The sequence below is a fragment of the Ornithodoros turicata genome, chromosome 1 (assembly GCF_037126465.1).
Source record: "Ornithodoros turicata isolate Travis chromosome 1, ASM3712646v1, whole genome shotgun sequence".
NCBI lineage: Eukaryota > Metazoa > Arthropoda > Arachnida > Ixodida > Argasidae > Ornithodoros > Ornithodoros turicata.
In genome coordinates this window covers 63299308-63314266 of record NC_088201.1, presented here as the reverse complement: position 1 = coordinate 63314266, position 14959 = coordinate 63299308, and the positions used below count along the sequence as shown (strand labels likewise).

The 14959-nt window shown below is 44.5% G+C and overlaps 2 protein-coding genes across 6 annotated transcripts in view; one reads left to right on the top strand and one right to left on the bottom strand.

Annotated features, from left to right (window-relative positions):
- Positions 1–11052, bottom strand: part of LOC135378314 (dual specificity protein kinase Ttk-like) — a 28714-nt gene extending 17662 nt beyond the window's left edge. For 2 of the 5 annotated variants that reach the window (XR_010418323.1, XM_064611315.1), the window contains exons 1-11: positions 10752–11052; positions 10360–10503; positions 9957–10080; positions 9790–9887; positions 9623–9713; positions 8828–8916; positions 8551–8651; positions 5287–5362; positions 4989–5187; positions 4680–4751; positions 4447–4601 (exon numbers count right to left, since the gene is read on the bottom strand). Coding sequence is in view for 4 of the 5 variants with exons in the window: in XM_064611315.1 (XP_064467385.1) it covers positions 4447–4601; positions 4680–4751; positions 4989–5187; positions 5287–5362; positions 8551–8651; positions 8828–8916; positions 9623–9713; positions 9790–9887; positions 9957–10080; positions 10360–10406 (1052 nt within the window). In the remaining variant the exon portion in view is untranslated. Of the gene's footprint in view, positions 1–4446; positions 4602–4679; positions 4752–4988; positions 5188–5286; positions 5363–8550; positions 8652–8827; positions 8917–9365; positions 9583–9621; positions 9714–9789; positions 9888–9956; positions 10081–10359; positions 10504–10751 lie in introns of those variants that run through there. The other 3 variants (XM_064611316.1, XM_064611317.1, XM_064611318.1) reach the window with 3 other exon arrangements.
- A 7-nt stretch (positions 11053–11059) lies between these two features.
- LOC135398947 (uncharacterized protein K02A2.6-like) lies at positions 11060–12833 on the top strand. Its single transcript, XM_064630564.1, has 2 exons — positions 11060–11821; positions 11883–12833. Exons 1-2 carry the CDS (start codon positions 11060–11062, stop codon positions 12831–12833), a joined length of 1713 nt encoding a protein of 570 aa, XP_064486634.1.
- The last annotated feature ends 2126 nt before the right edge of the window (positions 12834–14959 follow it).

Sequence of the window (14959 nt, the reverse complement as noted above, 5' to 3'; positions counted from 1 at the left end):
ATTGGCACTAATTTCGGGGGTAGGGTCAGTTTCGAGAGCTCTGTAAAATTCCGCGCACTGAAGTTGGCGGAGGCCTTCTGTAACGTATGATTGTTTATCCATTACAACTATCGCGCCTCCTTTATCTGCCCTCTTAATTACGATATCCTTGTCGTTCTCTAATGCCGACAAGCTTTCTTGCTCCTGCTTAGTGAGGTTATACCTGAGTTTGCGTTTGGCGCTGTCCTGATACGCACGGAAGATATCCTTCTGAACTGCTTTAATGTACAAATCAAGGGTTTTATCTCGGTTAGGTTCTGGAGTGAACTCTGATTTTATACGAAACGGATTACTGTTCGACTCTGTCTTTTCAATATTTTCATGAAAAGACAGAGTCGAACAGTAATCCGTTTCGTATAAAATCAGAGTTCACTCCAGAACCTAACCGAGATAAAACGTATAAATAAATAATTTTGTTAACGACTTTAACCAAGTACATCCCAGTATTGAATTTACATTCAATTACTCCTCCTCAGCTGTTAATTTTCTGGATGTGGAAGTTAAACTACATAATGGAATCATAACCACCAGTCTGTATCGCAAGCCTACCGACGCCCAACAATATCTATCGTTCCAGAGTTGCCACCCCAGGCACACTAAGCTAGCTATCCCTTATAGTCAAGCGCTGCGTTACCGGAGAATATGTTCTAACGATGATGAACTAGACAATCATCTTGAGAGCCTTGAAGAAACTTTCGCAGATAGAAAATATCCTAATCAGGTCGTAAAAGATGCCATAGCCAGAGCTAGATCAACCGATCGAGAGAACCTATTCCAAACACAGCCCCGAGCCGATAAGAATTCTTCGGTAAACCTCACTATTAGCTTCAACGGTTATGCCCCGGACGTAAACCGCATACTTAAACGGCACTATGCTATCCTCACCCAATCTGATCGCATGAGTCAGGTGTTTCCGGAACCACCCCGCGTTACTTATCGTCGAGCAAGGAAAATCCAAGACAGACTTGTGAACGCCAAGTTAAACAAGTCCTTGGAACACAACGGTTGTCAACCATGCAACGGACGCAGATGCCAGATCTGTAAATTAATGCAAACTGCTACCAGAGTAGAAAGCACAAATTCTAACTATCGCACAAAAATTAATGGTCTATTTAACTGCAACTCTTCTAACGTCCTTTATCTCCTTCAATGTAATGAGTGCAAGGCCCAATATATCGGTCAAACAGCTACATCCTTCCGAATCCGATTCAACAACCACAGGTCCGACGTATCAAAGAAACCTAATCTGCCAGTGTCTCGACATTTTAGTAAACCCGGCCACTCAATTAACGACAGCCATTTTCGTTCCGCAATCGGGTTTTCCATTTCAACGCCTTAGAGAACAAAGAGAATCGTTCCTGATCTACAAATTTAAAAGCCAGATCAACGAGGACCCCGGCGTCCTCTCAACAGTTCGCAACCTAAATTCCTAATTCTCTCAGAATACATACTCTTTTGTATCTCTTTCAGACTCCCCGGTTGGTCACCCCAGGAAATCATTGCCCTCCGGCGAAGAACTTGACTGCCTATGATTCATTGTACCCCTTTACCTTTGTTTGACAAAGCACGTGTGCTGCCCTCTCTCCTTGTACATATTCCCCTCTCATTCTTTGCAATTGTCTTGCGTCACCATAGTATCCCATTCCTGTTGAAGACAGCGCTGCTGTCGAAACGTCGAATACCCCCTCTTAGTCCCCCTTTTATTCCTTATCCTGTAGAAGCACCGTCTCCACTTCTGATCTTTATTGAATACCTATATATATATATATATATATATTCATATCACTTTTCGAACCATCAAAGTGTTTAAAAAGGCGGGGACCAGGTCACACTGTGCAATTGTTTTCACGTAACGATGGCCGAAACAAAGCAGAAGAGGGATTTGGCAGTCGGAATGAAGAGCGGCATTACTCGAAGGAGGCAAGCGAAGCCCTACTGGTTGCCTCGTTATTTCTTGAGCAGAGCAGAGCAAGTCGATAACGAGTCCGCAATTGATGGTGCTATTGTCCATTTAGAAAAATCAATGACTGAAAATTGTTTGACATAGGCATTGTTAACAGATTTTTCAGAAAATACATTATAATTACGTGGGCTTTTGTTGTGTGTAGCGTGTGTCCGGTCCGCAGAGGGTGCGTTTCTCGTTAATATGACAATTCACTTTATGACCAAAATCCGCGGGAATGGCGGTGGTCTTATTAACGAGGGTTCATTGTATATACTTTCTTGATATTGTCACAGTGGCATCTACAGAACATATTTACCAAGGTCTTGTGAAAATCCCCTGACTAACGTTTCCCTTGTTTTTCCTTCGAATAAGTATACACCCCTTCCTCCAAATCCCTCAACTTTTGAGGACCTGTGTAGGTTTGACCATGACTCGCGGAACATGCCGTTTCCTGCAGAATTGCCCATGTCTTTGCAGAATACTTGGTATATTACAGAATTATGGGCATTCCTTTGCTTGGTGTCACCATTCTGCAAATTGGCTTGATCTCAAACTTCCTGGAGTGTCAACTTACATGAAATTAGGTTAGTCTTGGTTTGTTAATTTAGGTTAAAGGGACACTAAAATGAAAAAAAAAAAAAAAAAAAAAACAAGTTCACTTCAAATTACGTTTTCGTACTTGTTATCATAATTCAAAACTTTGATTCCGTTACAAAGCTACAGTCGAAATTATACCGCACTCTTCCTTGCTTCAGCGCTACGCAATGAACGATGCTTCAGCTTGTGCATGGGTGATTTTAGTCTGCTGTGGAGCACTCCCGATGAAAAATATAGTGCGTGTTGCGAAGCGGACTGGCGTCGCTCTCTGAAGGGCTTCAAGATAAATGTTGTCAGTGAAACATTCGCGAGAACTGTTGTGGGCTACAATTTAGTGAATCGGTATTGAAAAATGCAGCAGTGCGCATCATGCCGCGCATATACGAAACACTACGATCGGACCCGTACCAAACCCACATGCCCACGATAGGTATGTGCGCGCTTCTCCTGCTGTCTTATTGGACGTTGCCAATCTTTCCTCCCGGGCATCACATTCGCTGCTGCCAAAGACGGCTCTGTTTTCACTGCGTTTTTCTTCTAAACAGTAGTGTTTGGTGAACTAATTTTGTTTAAACAGTACTAATTACGAATACCGGAATTCCACCCCCTTACATACCAGATGAGGTAATTGACTTTGTTCAGAGTTACAGGGTACTTGGAGTTCATTTTCAGAGTCATATCGTGTGGGACGACCATGTTGAACACATCATAACGAAAGCGCCCAGAGCAGTGGGGATTTTGAACAGAAACTGTTATCTTTTGCAGACACAAATAAAACTCATTGTGTTTAATTCTTTGCTGAATTCATATCTGAATTATTGCACGTTATCCTGGGGGACGACAACTACTGGTCATTAGAATTCTATTTACATATTGCAAAAAAAAAAGGAATTAGAAGTATAGCCAAATTATCGAGATTTGATTCTGTGGACGGTCACTTTGCCAAGTACAATATTATAGCTGCCCATCACATGTCCTCCAGATTACTTTAAATCTATAGTAATGCATTAAAAACCATGAACAATACCTTCCTAGACCTCTCTGTCCGTACGCGCTTTCAATACAATTGGGCTGTCCCATTTTCACGAACAAATTACGGTGATCAACGTATATCTTTTCAAGCTGCAGTGCTTTAAACAAATTCTCAATAAATGCCACTACAAGTATAGCCACAATCCGTGAACTAGTATGTTAAGTATACCTTGACTTGTTTGTCTGCTTACTTTGCCTTTTCTTTATTCAATTTTTTTCCCCGTCTCTATGCAATTGCTAGCGTGTATTATGCTGATAGGTTGTATGATTGTTCAGGTATATAACAAATGTGATTTTCTTGTATTATTGTACATGTTCAATTGCCACTGTCATTAGGGGGCCAGGGCCACGTCAAGCTGTTCGCCCAGCTTTTTGCTTTGAGCTCAAACATTGTCAAAATGTAAATAAAGATTGATTGATTGATTGATTGATTAATTGAAACAGTCTTTCATTTGAGAGTAAGTTGTTTTTGCATTTTAGTGTCCCTTTAACAACTGTTCTATGGCTTTCACACTCATAAATGTGCTACCGTGCACCACCAGAAGTTTGACAGCTCCATAGACAACGAGCTGCATGCGAAAATCCCACTTTGGTTTATCGGCACGCACCCTGCGTATGTATCCCTTATAGTATATTGAGATTCACTCATATTCTGTGCATCTGTGTGATCCTGGGAGAATGTCGAAACTTCATTTTTTGATTGTTTTCTACTGCCCACAGAATCCCGCAGATTTGTAAATCCTACTTCGTGGAAAATTAACTTTCCACCACAGAAAGCTAGGGGCTTCACATGTGTTCCTTGATCACCACAACGCAAACACTCAATCTCTTACTAGTCATAAAGTCGGACGACACGCTGACAGCGCTTCAACCGCTTTAGAATTGTCACTTCATTTAGGAATATTGCCGTGACCTCTTCGTTGGCCTCCTCAAGGTTAACAAACTTTACTGCAAACTCATGCTTCTTAGCATCAAACACATGATAAACCTGAGGGGCAAAGAAATGTGCTTAGTTCATTGCAAATTTTGTAATAGCACTATGCAATCCACAAAAAATACAATATACCTTGCTCGATCCACCACTACCAATAACGCTGAAGATGTCGTAGTATTTGCCATTGACCTTGATATAAGTCTCCTGCAAGAATACGTAATGTAGAAGTTAGCCTGTAATCTGGAAAGGTAACGCGCAAAAGGGAATTACATTTACACGAATGCGTGGAGTCCACAAATTACGGGTTAATGCTGAAATGGTTACATGTATGATGTTTCACAAAAAATTTGCAGCTCCTTTAATACAGGAGACATCATTCCCAAAAGCAACTACAATAACTGATGACAGCATTAATGCCAGAGGAAATTAAAACTGCGTTACCTCCCCCGAGTTGTGGGGTTTCAAGGCATTTTCACTTTGCCGGTGGTCCAGAAGACCCTTGTCAGGGCGGCTTGCTCGATGTGGGGAGGACCTGGGCGGAATCCTAGGTGGTTGTTTATCCGGCACTCTTGCCCCAGAACTGTTGCCTGCACTTCTCTGTTCTGCACTGTGTTTCGTGACACGTTTTGACTTGTAACGCCTAGGAAATTTTGGAAAGAAGTGAAGCTCAAAGCGTTAAGCTTCCACAAAGTAATACAAGGCGAAATATGAGTCTAGTGTGGGTGGCCACCATACTTGCCTCTCAGCTGAAGTTCCAGGTATATAGCTCCTGCCTCTCGTTTCACTCTGATAATCATCTTTCTTCTTTGCAACATCTGAACGACAAAAATGAAGGATATAGAGTTGTGAATGTTATGCAGTGAGAATGGCAGACTCGTTTATATTCCAATGTAGACATTATAGATTGGGTATCCACTCAAATAATGAAACAGCAGACATTGAAACGAATAGTGGTATAGCCGGTGGTGTTCCGGAGCCTTTTCAAACATCCCAATGCTGCGGCGCAAAGTTAGTTCTGCAGTGTTAGCAAAGGCAGATAAAACATGTGTTGTGTCCGAATACCATAATATGGATGTTAAGCAAAAATACTGTTCACACATCAACACAACACACAAGTGTGCCCTTCGCATACTTGAGTTCTAACATTTCTCTGCGAATTGGCCCCATGCAGCATATTACTCTTCTACTATGTAACCACGGCCTACTACATTATAGTGACCATGTCATAATTAGCAACTTCTATGTAGCACCCCACCTGCACCACCTGCTAGGGGTGCTATGCATTGGCTCACACAGGATCTTAATCGTGACTAGACTGTTTTAAATTTGAATTGTGAACGAGCCGAAGCTGATGCATAGTTGCAACAGGTGACAGCAATGGATGTGTATTTCAAAACTGCAGAAGTTTGAACTCTCTGACGAACGAAAAACCGGCCTCGGTGGCTCAGTCGGTAGCGTGTTCGCCTTCTGATCCCGAGATCGCGGGTTCGAACCCGGCCGAGACGCCAGCAACTTGGTGGCAGGGTACAAGTTGCTTAGGCATGCCTCTTTCGCGAGGGACGTTAAATACGGGGTGCCGTGTGGTGAGCTTTCATCGCACGTTGTAGAACCCTCAGGTGGGCAAAAGCAATCCACAGACCGACCGCTGTGGCGTCGCTCATGATCTCAGTTGTCTCGCGACGTAAACCCCCAATTATTAACTATTAATTGACGAACGAAAACTTACGAAACTGTACGAAATGATGATGACAATCCATGTACAACTTTGGCAACAACCCACATCCCATGGGGCAGACATTGGTTGTACAAAGATCGAGCAATTAAAGAAATACTTAGAGCCCTGGAGTTCATGCAAAATGCATTTTTATTGTGTTTGTACGGATACGCTAGCAGTTCTCCACACATTACCTTTCACGACGACACAAATCTACAACGTTTTGTGTGTCATAAAAGGGGTATATTTCTCCCTGATCATCATATAATATGACGGCTGCGTATTATGTCGTATCTCGGCCCCATTTGGTTCCATATTCGTCATACTCTGGCTTCATTTGAACCAATCTTTGAACGTATGCCGTTCCCTTTGGTTTGCTGAGGTTATAAAAATTAAAAAAAAGGAAAGGGGAGGGGGGTCATTGGCCCAAAATCCGTGTTCGTCTGCACGTCTACGCTAATCCGCTGCATGTCTACGCTAGTACGCTGCTTCTGAGCTACTCTGTGCAAAGCAATCAGTGGATTTGGCTGGCACCACTAGTGTGCATATATTTCTTGCATATATTTCTTGTGCATATAACAACAACAACAACTTGTATGTGAAGTAAAATTTTCAGCTGTGTTTGAGACTTTGTGTCTGTCCCTTCGTGTTCCCTAGTCTCGGGGTTTTACATTATGCATGGTTATCGTGGCGTGCTGCAATGACCAACGAGGAATATCTAAGTGTGCATGCGTGAACGTATATGTTCCGACTGTAAATTAGGGATGTGCATTTTCATTTGTAGAACTTTTTTAAAGACAATTTGCAAATTTATACAGTTCCAAGGTGCACAAAAGCCTCAGGAGCAACATTCCCGGTGTCATAACATGTCAATATTTTGTGCACATTTGGACATTTTGTGCCGTATGTTTGCATGCATATTTCGGAAGATGTTTGTGCATAAAGTTCAGGGCCCTAGAAATAAAGAACACCACCAAATTGCCGCACTGAGGATGGATGCAAATGGTTGCTGTAATTCAGTAGATCATGACTAGAGCCCAGGCAAATGCCTTTTTTCTTTTTTGGTTCTAATAGTGCCTTTTTGATACAGGAGCACAAATTGAGTGCGGGGGAACATCCTGTATAGATTTGATTGTGCCTACAAATGCCTATTAAGGCATTGGTGCCTATTTTGGCATAGATGCCTAAAACTCTGATTAAACATCGAAAAATGCCTATAAAGTTGCTTTTGTTTTGCCTATTATGGCCCTAAAATGGTGGAGAAATGCCGTTGTCCAGGCAAAATTGACATGGATCATGTCACACATCCTTTTGAAACCATCGATCGTTTGAAAGAAGCGTGTATCTCAAAGGTATTGCAATGTAAGCTGAGAATTGAAAGTTGACTGCTCGTACAGAGCTTCCTCATTCTTTCTCTCCATTCCAGCATTGTGTTTTTCGTAGGTCATTATTAAAAAATATAGGCATGTCTGGTAAGTGTTCTGTCGCAATCCAGAACACTCAGCACTATTGCCTGCTTTCGTCTAGAAGAGGCCCCTTTTTTAATCTCTTTTGCTCTCTTTCTCTCTCCTTTTTTTTTTGTTCCACAAATTTGACACATGGTAAAATGACTACGAGGGGGCATGACGTACGAAGGTAGGTACAGGTCCAGTACAATCCCTACAGTTTGGCAACCTTAGCAAGCTGCCCTCCTCGTGGGCAGTCAGGGTCATAGGTACATGAGCGAAAGTGACACTGCGTCCAGTGTGAGCAGACCTGATCCCCCACATTTGCTACCATTGCGAGCCTTGTGGTAATGCTGAAAACGAAATCTAGAAGGCGAAGCTTAAAAAGATTGAGGACCAAGAAAGTTTAGTGTTACACTAAAGCATCCGATGCTCGAAGCCCGTTTCACATATCGCCAGTATGCCGCCCACGACAAGTCCTTCTGAGAAGTGTCGAGGAACCGGTGGCAATGGCTAGAAGCCTTGTGACCATACTAGGATCAATAAGTTTTGCATTTAGTGCAGCAAAAAATTTGACAGTCACAAGTCCCATTTACGCTAGTGCTCTTGCGGATAAAACCGGTTTATCCACCTTCTTTTTTGTGCTTTCAGTGCTACAGATGAAAAAAATCAATTTATAGTGCCTAAAATGCCATTTTTAGTGCCTGAATCAGGACTTTTAGCACCTTCTATAGGTGCCTAAAACAAGGGTCTTTCGTGCCTAGAAATCCGGGCTCTAGTCACGACATAACTAACAGACCCCATATGCTAGAAATACAGTAACAATGTCTCATAGCAAGCGTACTTATATTTTCAGCATCCTCTTCACACTCCTCATCGTCTTCAGAGGAACGTAATAATTGCAAGTCAAGCATTGCATTCTTCACCATTGATGGGTTCTCGCGTCTAGTTACATCAAAATGAAAAATGAGTAAACCCAACCAGTGTCAAATTGAAAAATGTCAGCTCTATTACACTGAACAAAACTAGCAAATCAAATTGATACTTACTTCATGTTAGTCAATGCCACTGTCTTGTGATATTTGCACAACAGGGACTAATGTACATAAGATATCACTTACATTTTTCTCAAAAGAGGTGGAATATACTCCTTCTGTACCTTCTTTACAGACAAATTACTCGGAATTCCACTGCTCTTTTCTCTCTGACCCTACAGTTATGGGAAGAAACAAGTTTGTTAAACTTTATGGTATTTGTTATCGAACACTAGCAGTTTACTTTGGATGGATAAGCCTTACAAACAAGAAATAGGTAAGCTACAAAAGGGGCACAGTGAACGACGTTCACGGTGTGTGATGTCTTTAGTCCAGACCAGAGATAGGTATATGCAATCAGACCGCTCCAAGTACTACTAGTAGAATTAAGCCCTGCTAAGATATCTGCGAGTAATTAGTCCAATACAGTAGAAAAGGGCTACAGGTATGGCTACAGGTATGTATAGGTTTGCAATTTTTAGACGTCAGAAACTGATTGAAGACAGCTTGAACATGCATATGCTAACACAGCTGGCAAGAGTCCTAGTGCCAGTCCCAGGAGCCACGAAATCAGTGCTATTAATGTCTGTCATCATGGTCCAAATTATGCCAGAATTGCCCGAACCATTTCGTCACAGCCACTGCATGAAGGTTCTGCACTCGTCCGTTATCTTTATCCAGAATGCCACCAGCTTGATCCTTCCATATCAGAGTGCCCTCACTGTTCTTTGCCCTCCCCTGGAAGGAATCCTAGGGACACCCATCGTAAAGCCTCCTTGTTCTATCAATATCTACTGATGCGAAAGTAATCTCACGCTTAAGACTTTTAGTCTCATGCTACAGCTTGGTTGCTTGAAAAAATTATAAAATAAATGTCTTTACCTCTGTTGCATTAGCAGAACAGCTGGGCACCAAACAGGAATACAACTTCTTCCTAGCACCAGTTGCTGGCATTTCGTCGCTTAGGACTTGTCTTTGGCATGCAAAGAAATTTAAATGTGTTGTGGACGCTGTGGGTACTTCACACTCGTACAGCATATGGAACATACTTCGTTTTTGAGCATGGCACGCACGGTCGAAATTCAGGTGTTTTCATATTCAAAATGTCCGATATCGTACACAGCGCACTTTTTGTGGCGATTGGTCTCTGCAATATATGAAAACGAAAACAAATTTTGCAGTAAGTCACACACTGCAGCGTGCCTGAACATGTTACCGTCACGCTTGCCTCGGACGACTTTACTGGTGTCCCCGGGACTGGCAGGTTTTCTTTGACATCTTGTAGGCTCTCTGCTGATGGAATTGCAATGCCATCGTCGCTTACGACCCTTGCATCACGGCTACAAACATGTGAAGATTATGGTAATGAAAAAATGGCTAGGAAGCAAGCGAGCTGGTGAAGATGATGCATAATGTAAAAACCCCGAGACTAGGGAACACGAAGGGACAGACACAACACAAAGTCTCAAAAAGGTCTCTCTTGAGACTTCGTGTTGTGTCTGTCCCTTCGTGTTCCCTAGTCTCGGGGTTTTTACATTGCACATTATGCAAGATTATGGTGCCTACTAGAACACGTGATTAATTCTGGAGGGGTATTATATTCGAAGCGAATTGATTACCTCAACGATGCAAGGAACGTTTTGCAAGAAAATTTCTCTTCTGTCATGACGTACAGATCAGCAGTAGAATCCCGTCGCGCGCACAGCTACCGTGGTTGTCTCGAACAGCGGAGCGCGTGTCATCTGGCGCTGATAGATAGATAGCTGGAAACGAGATTGGGATGATCCACTATCCCGTTGAAGGGGGTGTTGGCAGTGTTGGTACGGACAACGGATGCTTCAGATAAACGATGCGGTGCGGCGAACGCATCCGTTGTGCGTACCGACCCTCCCTTCAAGAGAATAGTGGATCATCCCAATCTCGTTTCCGTTTCCAGCCACTTATCTCTATTATGGCTGCGTTCCAAATTCAGGGAAGGGTAACGATAATAGTAACAGAAACGGTATATTACCGAAATTGGAGATGGTAATTGTGGTGTAGTGAGAGGAAGATGATGTAGCCACATCATGGGGGGCACGTGAATAAAGTGGAAGACGAGGAAGAGTGGCTGGTGGCCACTGTTCCTAGTGGTGGAAGAAGAAGAAGAGAAGAAAGTGTTCTTTTGGGAACAGGCTTACAGGAGATCGCTTGAGGAGCAACAACAACAGGAGATCGGACATAGTTTCTTCCGCTCTGAGATACAGGTGGAGACACCACATTAATTTTTGGCGACGAGCCTGGTGAGAACCTAATACTACTTCTCTTGACCTCGGCCGTACCATGTCTGGTTTACCTCCACCGCCTTTCTTTCTGTCCACGCCTGGGAGGCCAGCAATGCCATGGCAGTCATGGCGGAAGACGTTCGAAAACTACGTGCTCGCCGCTGGTTTTGAGTCCGCAGCAGTAGCCCGCAAGGCGGCAATCCTGTATCATTGCTTAGGCACTGAAGGTCAACGACTTTTCGACCTACTACCTTCGCCTTCAGCAGATTCAGAAGCTCCTGGTTCTTCACAAACTGATGCGTACAATAGTGCTCTGCAGAAGTTGGATTTGCACTACGCAGTTGCAGCTAACCCTATCGCCGAACGTCATCGTTTCCGCCAGCGTGGCCAGCAATACGGCGAATCTCTTGATGATTTTGTCATTGCACTTCGGAAACTTGCAAATACCTGCGATTTCGGATCGACTTCGGATCTTATGATTCGTGACCAAATCGTTGAGTCTACAAACATTCCGCACTTACGTGATCGTCTACTTCTGGAAGGACCGTCGCTTACTTTGGCGAGAACAGTACAGATTGCACGCCAGCTGGAACAAGTTCACCGAGACGCAAGAGAGTTCGCGAATACTACTGAAAATACAGTTCAACGTCTTTTCAAGAAAAGCACGAAGAAATCCGTCAGCAACCGACAGAAGACTGGACCGTTGAAGCCACCGCACACTCAAGCAGGATCTCACTGCTATCGTTGCGGGTCTTCCTTTCACCTCGCTAATTCGCCATCGTGTAAAGCACGAAACCAGAAATGTTTCTCCTGCGGGAAGGTAGGACATTGCTCCTGTATGCCGATCTACAAAATCTCTTCGACAATTGACGTCATCGCAGTCGCCTGGAGAGGCAGAAATCTTCGACACAAACCCAACGGTGCTACAACTTCACACCCGGGAGAAGACGAAAACTGGAATATACGTTACGCTGAACGTTGAAGACAGACGCATGCAGTTTTTGATCGACACAGGTTCTTCAGTGTCAGTTATGTGCCATGACACGTACGACTCCATGTTTGCGTCGCAGCATCCGTTACAGCCGGCAACTGTTCGCCTACTGGACTTCTCGAAACGCCATATTCCAGTACTGGGATGCTTTCCAGCGCAAGTAGCTTACAAAGATAAGGCGACGTGCCTCGTATTTTACGTTGTGCAGGATGGCACTTCACTTTTGGGTCTGGATGCACTTACGTCCTTAGGAATAAACATCGACGGCATGCAACTCTCATGTTTCAACACAGCTACAACTTCAACACCTTTGCCAGCGGAGCTCACAGAAGAATTCTTTCAACTTTTCGACGGCAGACCTGGTTTAGCAAGAAACTACGTGCACAGAGTCACAGTGCGTCACAATGTTGCGCCGGTGACGTCGAAGTTCCGACGTCTACCCCAAACTGTACGCGAGAAAGTGTCTGAGGAACTTCGACGATTAGAAGCGGATGATATTATTGAAAGGATAACAGCATCTGAATGGGTGTCTCCGATCGTTGTTGTCAAGAAAAAGAATGGCAACATCCGTCTTTGCGTCGATCTTCGGGAGGCAAACAAGGCAGTAGTTCCAGATTGTTTTCCTCTTCCTCACACAGAGGAACTCTTGAACGCTTTGTCTGGCGCCAAACGCTTCACGAAGCTTGATCTAGCTTCTGCATATCACCAAGTCCTACTCCACCCAGACAGCCGCGACTTGACTGCTTTCATAACACACGAAGGACTTTTCCGTTTCAAACGAGTGTGTTTTGGCCTTGCTTCCGCACCGTCCGCTTTTCAGCACATGATGACCCTGGTATGACAAGGTTGCAAAGGAGTACTATTTTACATTGATGATATCATCATTTACGGCCGAACGGAGGAAGAACACATGCAGAACGTCCGCGCCGTTTTACGACGCCTTGCTTCCGAGGGACTCAAACTCAACGACAAATGTCTGTTTAATGTCAGTGAATTACCTTTTTTGGGTCACACAGTCACTTCTTCGGGATTACTACCGCAACAGACAGCAGTTACCGCCATTGAAAAGGCACCAGCTCCAAAGGACCTGAAGTCGCTTCGCTCATTCCTCGGGTTGGCTGGGTATTATTCAAAGTTCATACCCCATTATGCCGAAGTGGTAGAGCCGATGCGTGAGCTGCTACGCGGAAAGCAGCCTTTTGCTTGGACTGCTGCTGCTGACCAGGGCTTCAACCGAGTGAAGAAGCTTTTGGTGACCTGCCCGAATCTCACCATGTTCAATCCTACCCTTCCAGTGACCGTTACAACTGATGCCTCCTCGTACGGGTTGGGTGCAGTTCTTCAGCAGCACGATGGCTCACAGCTCCGAACCGTTGCATTTGGTTCACGTACACTATCGGAACAAGAACGAAAATACTCCGTGGGTGAACGCGAAGCCCTGGCATGCCTTTGGGCATGTGAATACTGGCATATATACCTGTGGGGTCGACCATTTACACTATGCACCGATCATAAGGCCTTGGTTACACTGCTTGGTTCGCAAGGTTCAGGGCATCGTCCTCTACGCATTTCGAGGTGGTCTGCACGTTTGTTCTACTACAACTTCACCGTACAATACGAGAAAGGCGCCGAGAATTGTGTCGCCGATGCTCTTTCAAGACTTCCCTTGTCAGCGCAAGATACTTCGGAGGAAGAAGTAATTTGCATAGTGTCTGCAGTAACGAAGCAAGAGATACAAAGCGCCACACGCAGCGATCCCATATTGCAAGAGGTAATGCAGCACGTGAAGAATGACTCGTGGCCATCTTCAGGATCACGCTCCGAAGACATTCTTCCGTTTTATCGATGTCGTGGAGAACTTTCAGTCATGAACGAACTTTTGTTACGAGGTGATCGTGTGATTGTGCCCATGGCGTTGACAAGCCGTTTCCTGGAGCTCGCTCATGAGACTCATCCTGGGATTGTCCGCACAAAACAAAGGCTCCGAGAGCAGTACTGGTGGCCTGGCATGGATAAACGAGTGGAACAACTCGTCGGCTCTTGCAACGTTTGTCAGTCTGCTGACAAATCCGCGAAAACAAGTGTGCCACCACTGCACCCAGTCCCGTTCCCAACTGCACCGTGGTCAAAACTTGCTATCGACATTGTTGGACCTTTCGACCATTTACCAGCTCATTGCAGGTACGCCATCACACTGGTAGATTACCACAGCAAATGGCCTGAGATTGCTTTCGCTTCATCAGTTACAACATCTGCGATTACTAACTTTCTTAAACACGTATTCAGCAGAGAAGGCTTTCCGGACGAAATCGTTACTGACAATGGTCCTCAATTTGTTGCAACAGAATTCAAGGATTTTCTGCACCAGCGTGGCATTAGGCATTCCAACGTATCACTGTACTACCCTCAAGCAAACGGGTTGGTCGAACGATTTAATGGTGTCTTGAAGAACATCATTCAACTATGCGCATTGGAGAGCAAGCCTATTTCTGCTGCGGTTCTGGAGTACCTCACAGTATACAGAGCAACACCGCATGCTACCACGGGAGTGCCACCAGCAGTTCTACTTCATGGAAGAAATTTTCGAACACGCCTACACATCGCGGGTTATAACCAAACTCATCTCCACAGCTCAACACCGCAGAGTGCGGTACTTGAAGAACGCGTCAAGATGAGCCAGTTGAAACAGAAAGCCTACACAGACAATCGTCGTCGGTCCCATGCAAGAAATTACGCTGTAGGCGACTATGTGCGTGTCCGTCATCCGCGTCGCCAGCGGAAAGGTACTTTCCGATTCAGCCCTCCTCTGAAAATCATCGCTAGACGTGGCCCTTTGTCCTTTCTTTTGGAGAACGGGAAGGTTTGGCATTCATCTAAATTTGCACCTGTGGCAGCATCCAGCGTCAGGAATCGCACATGGAACCCTTGGTTTTCCGTGGAATCTCCAGCCGAGCCCCTGCCTCGTCC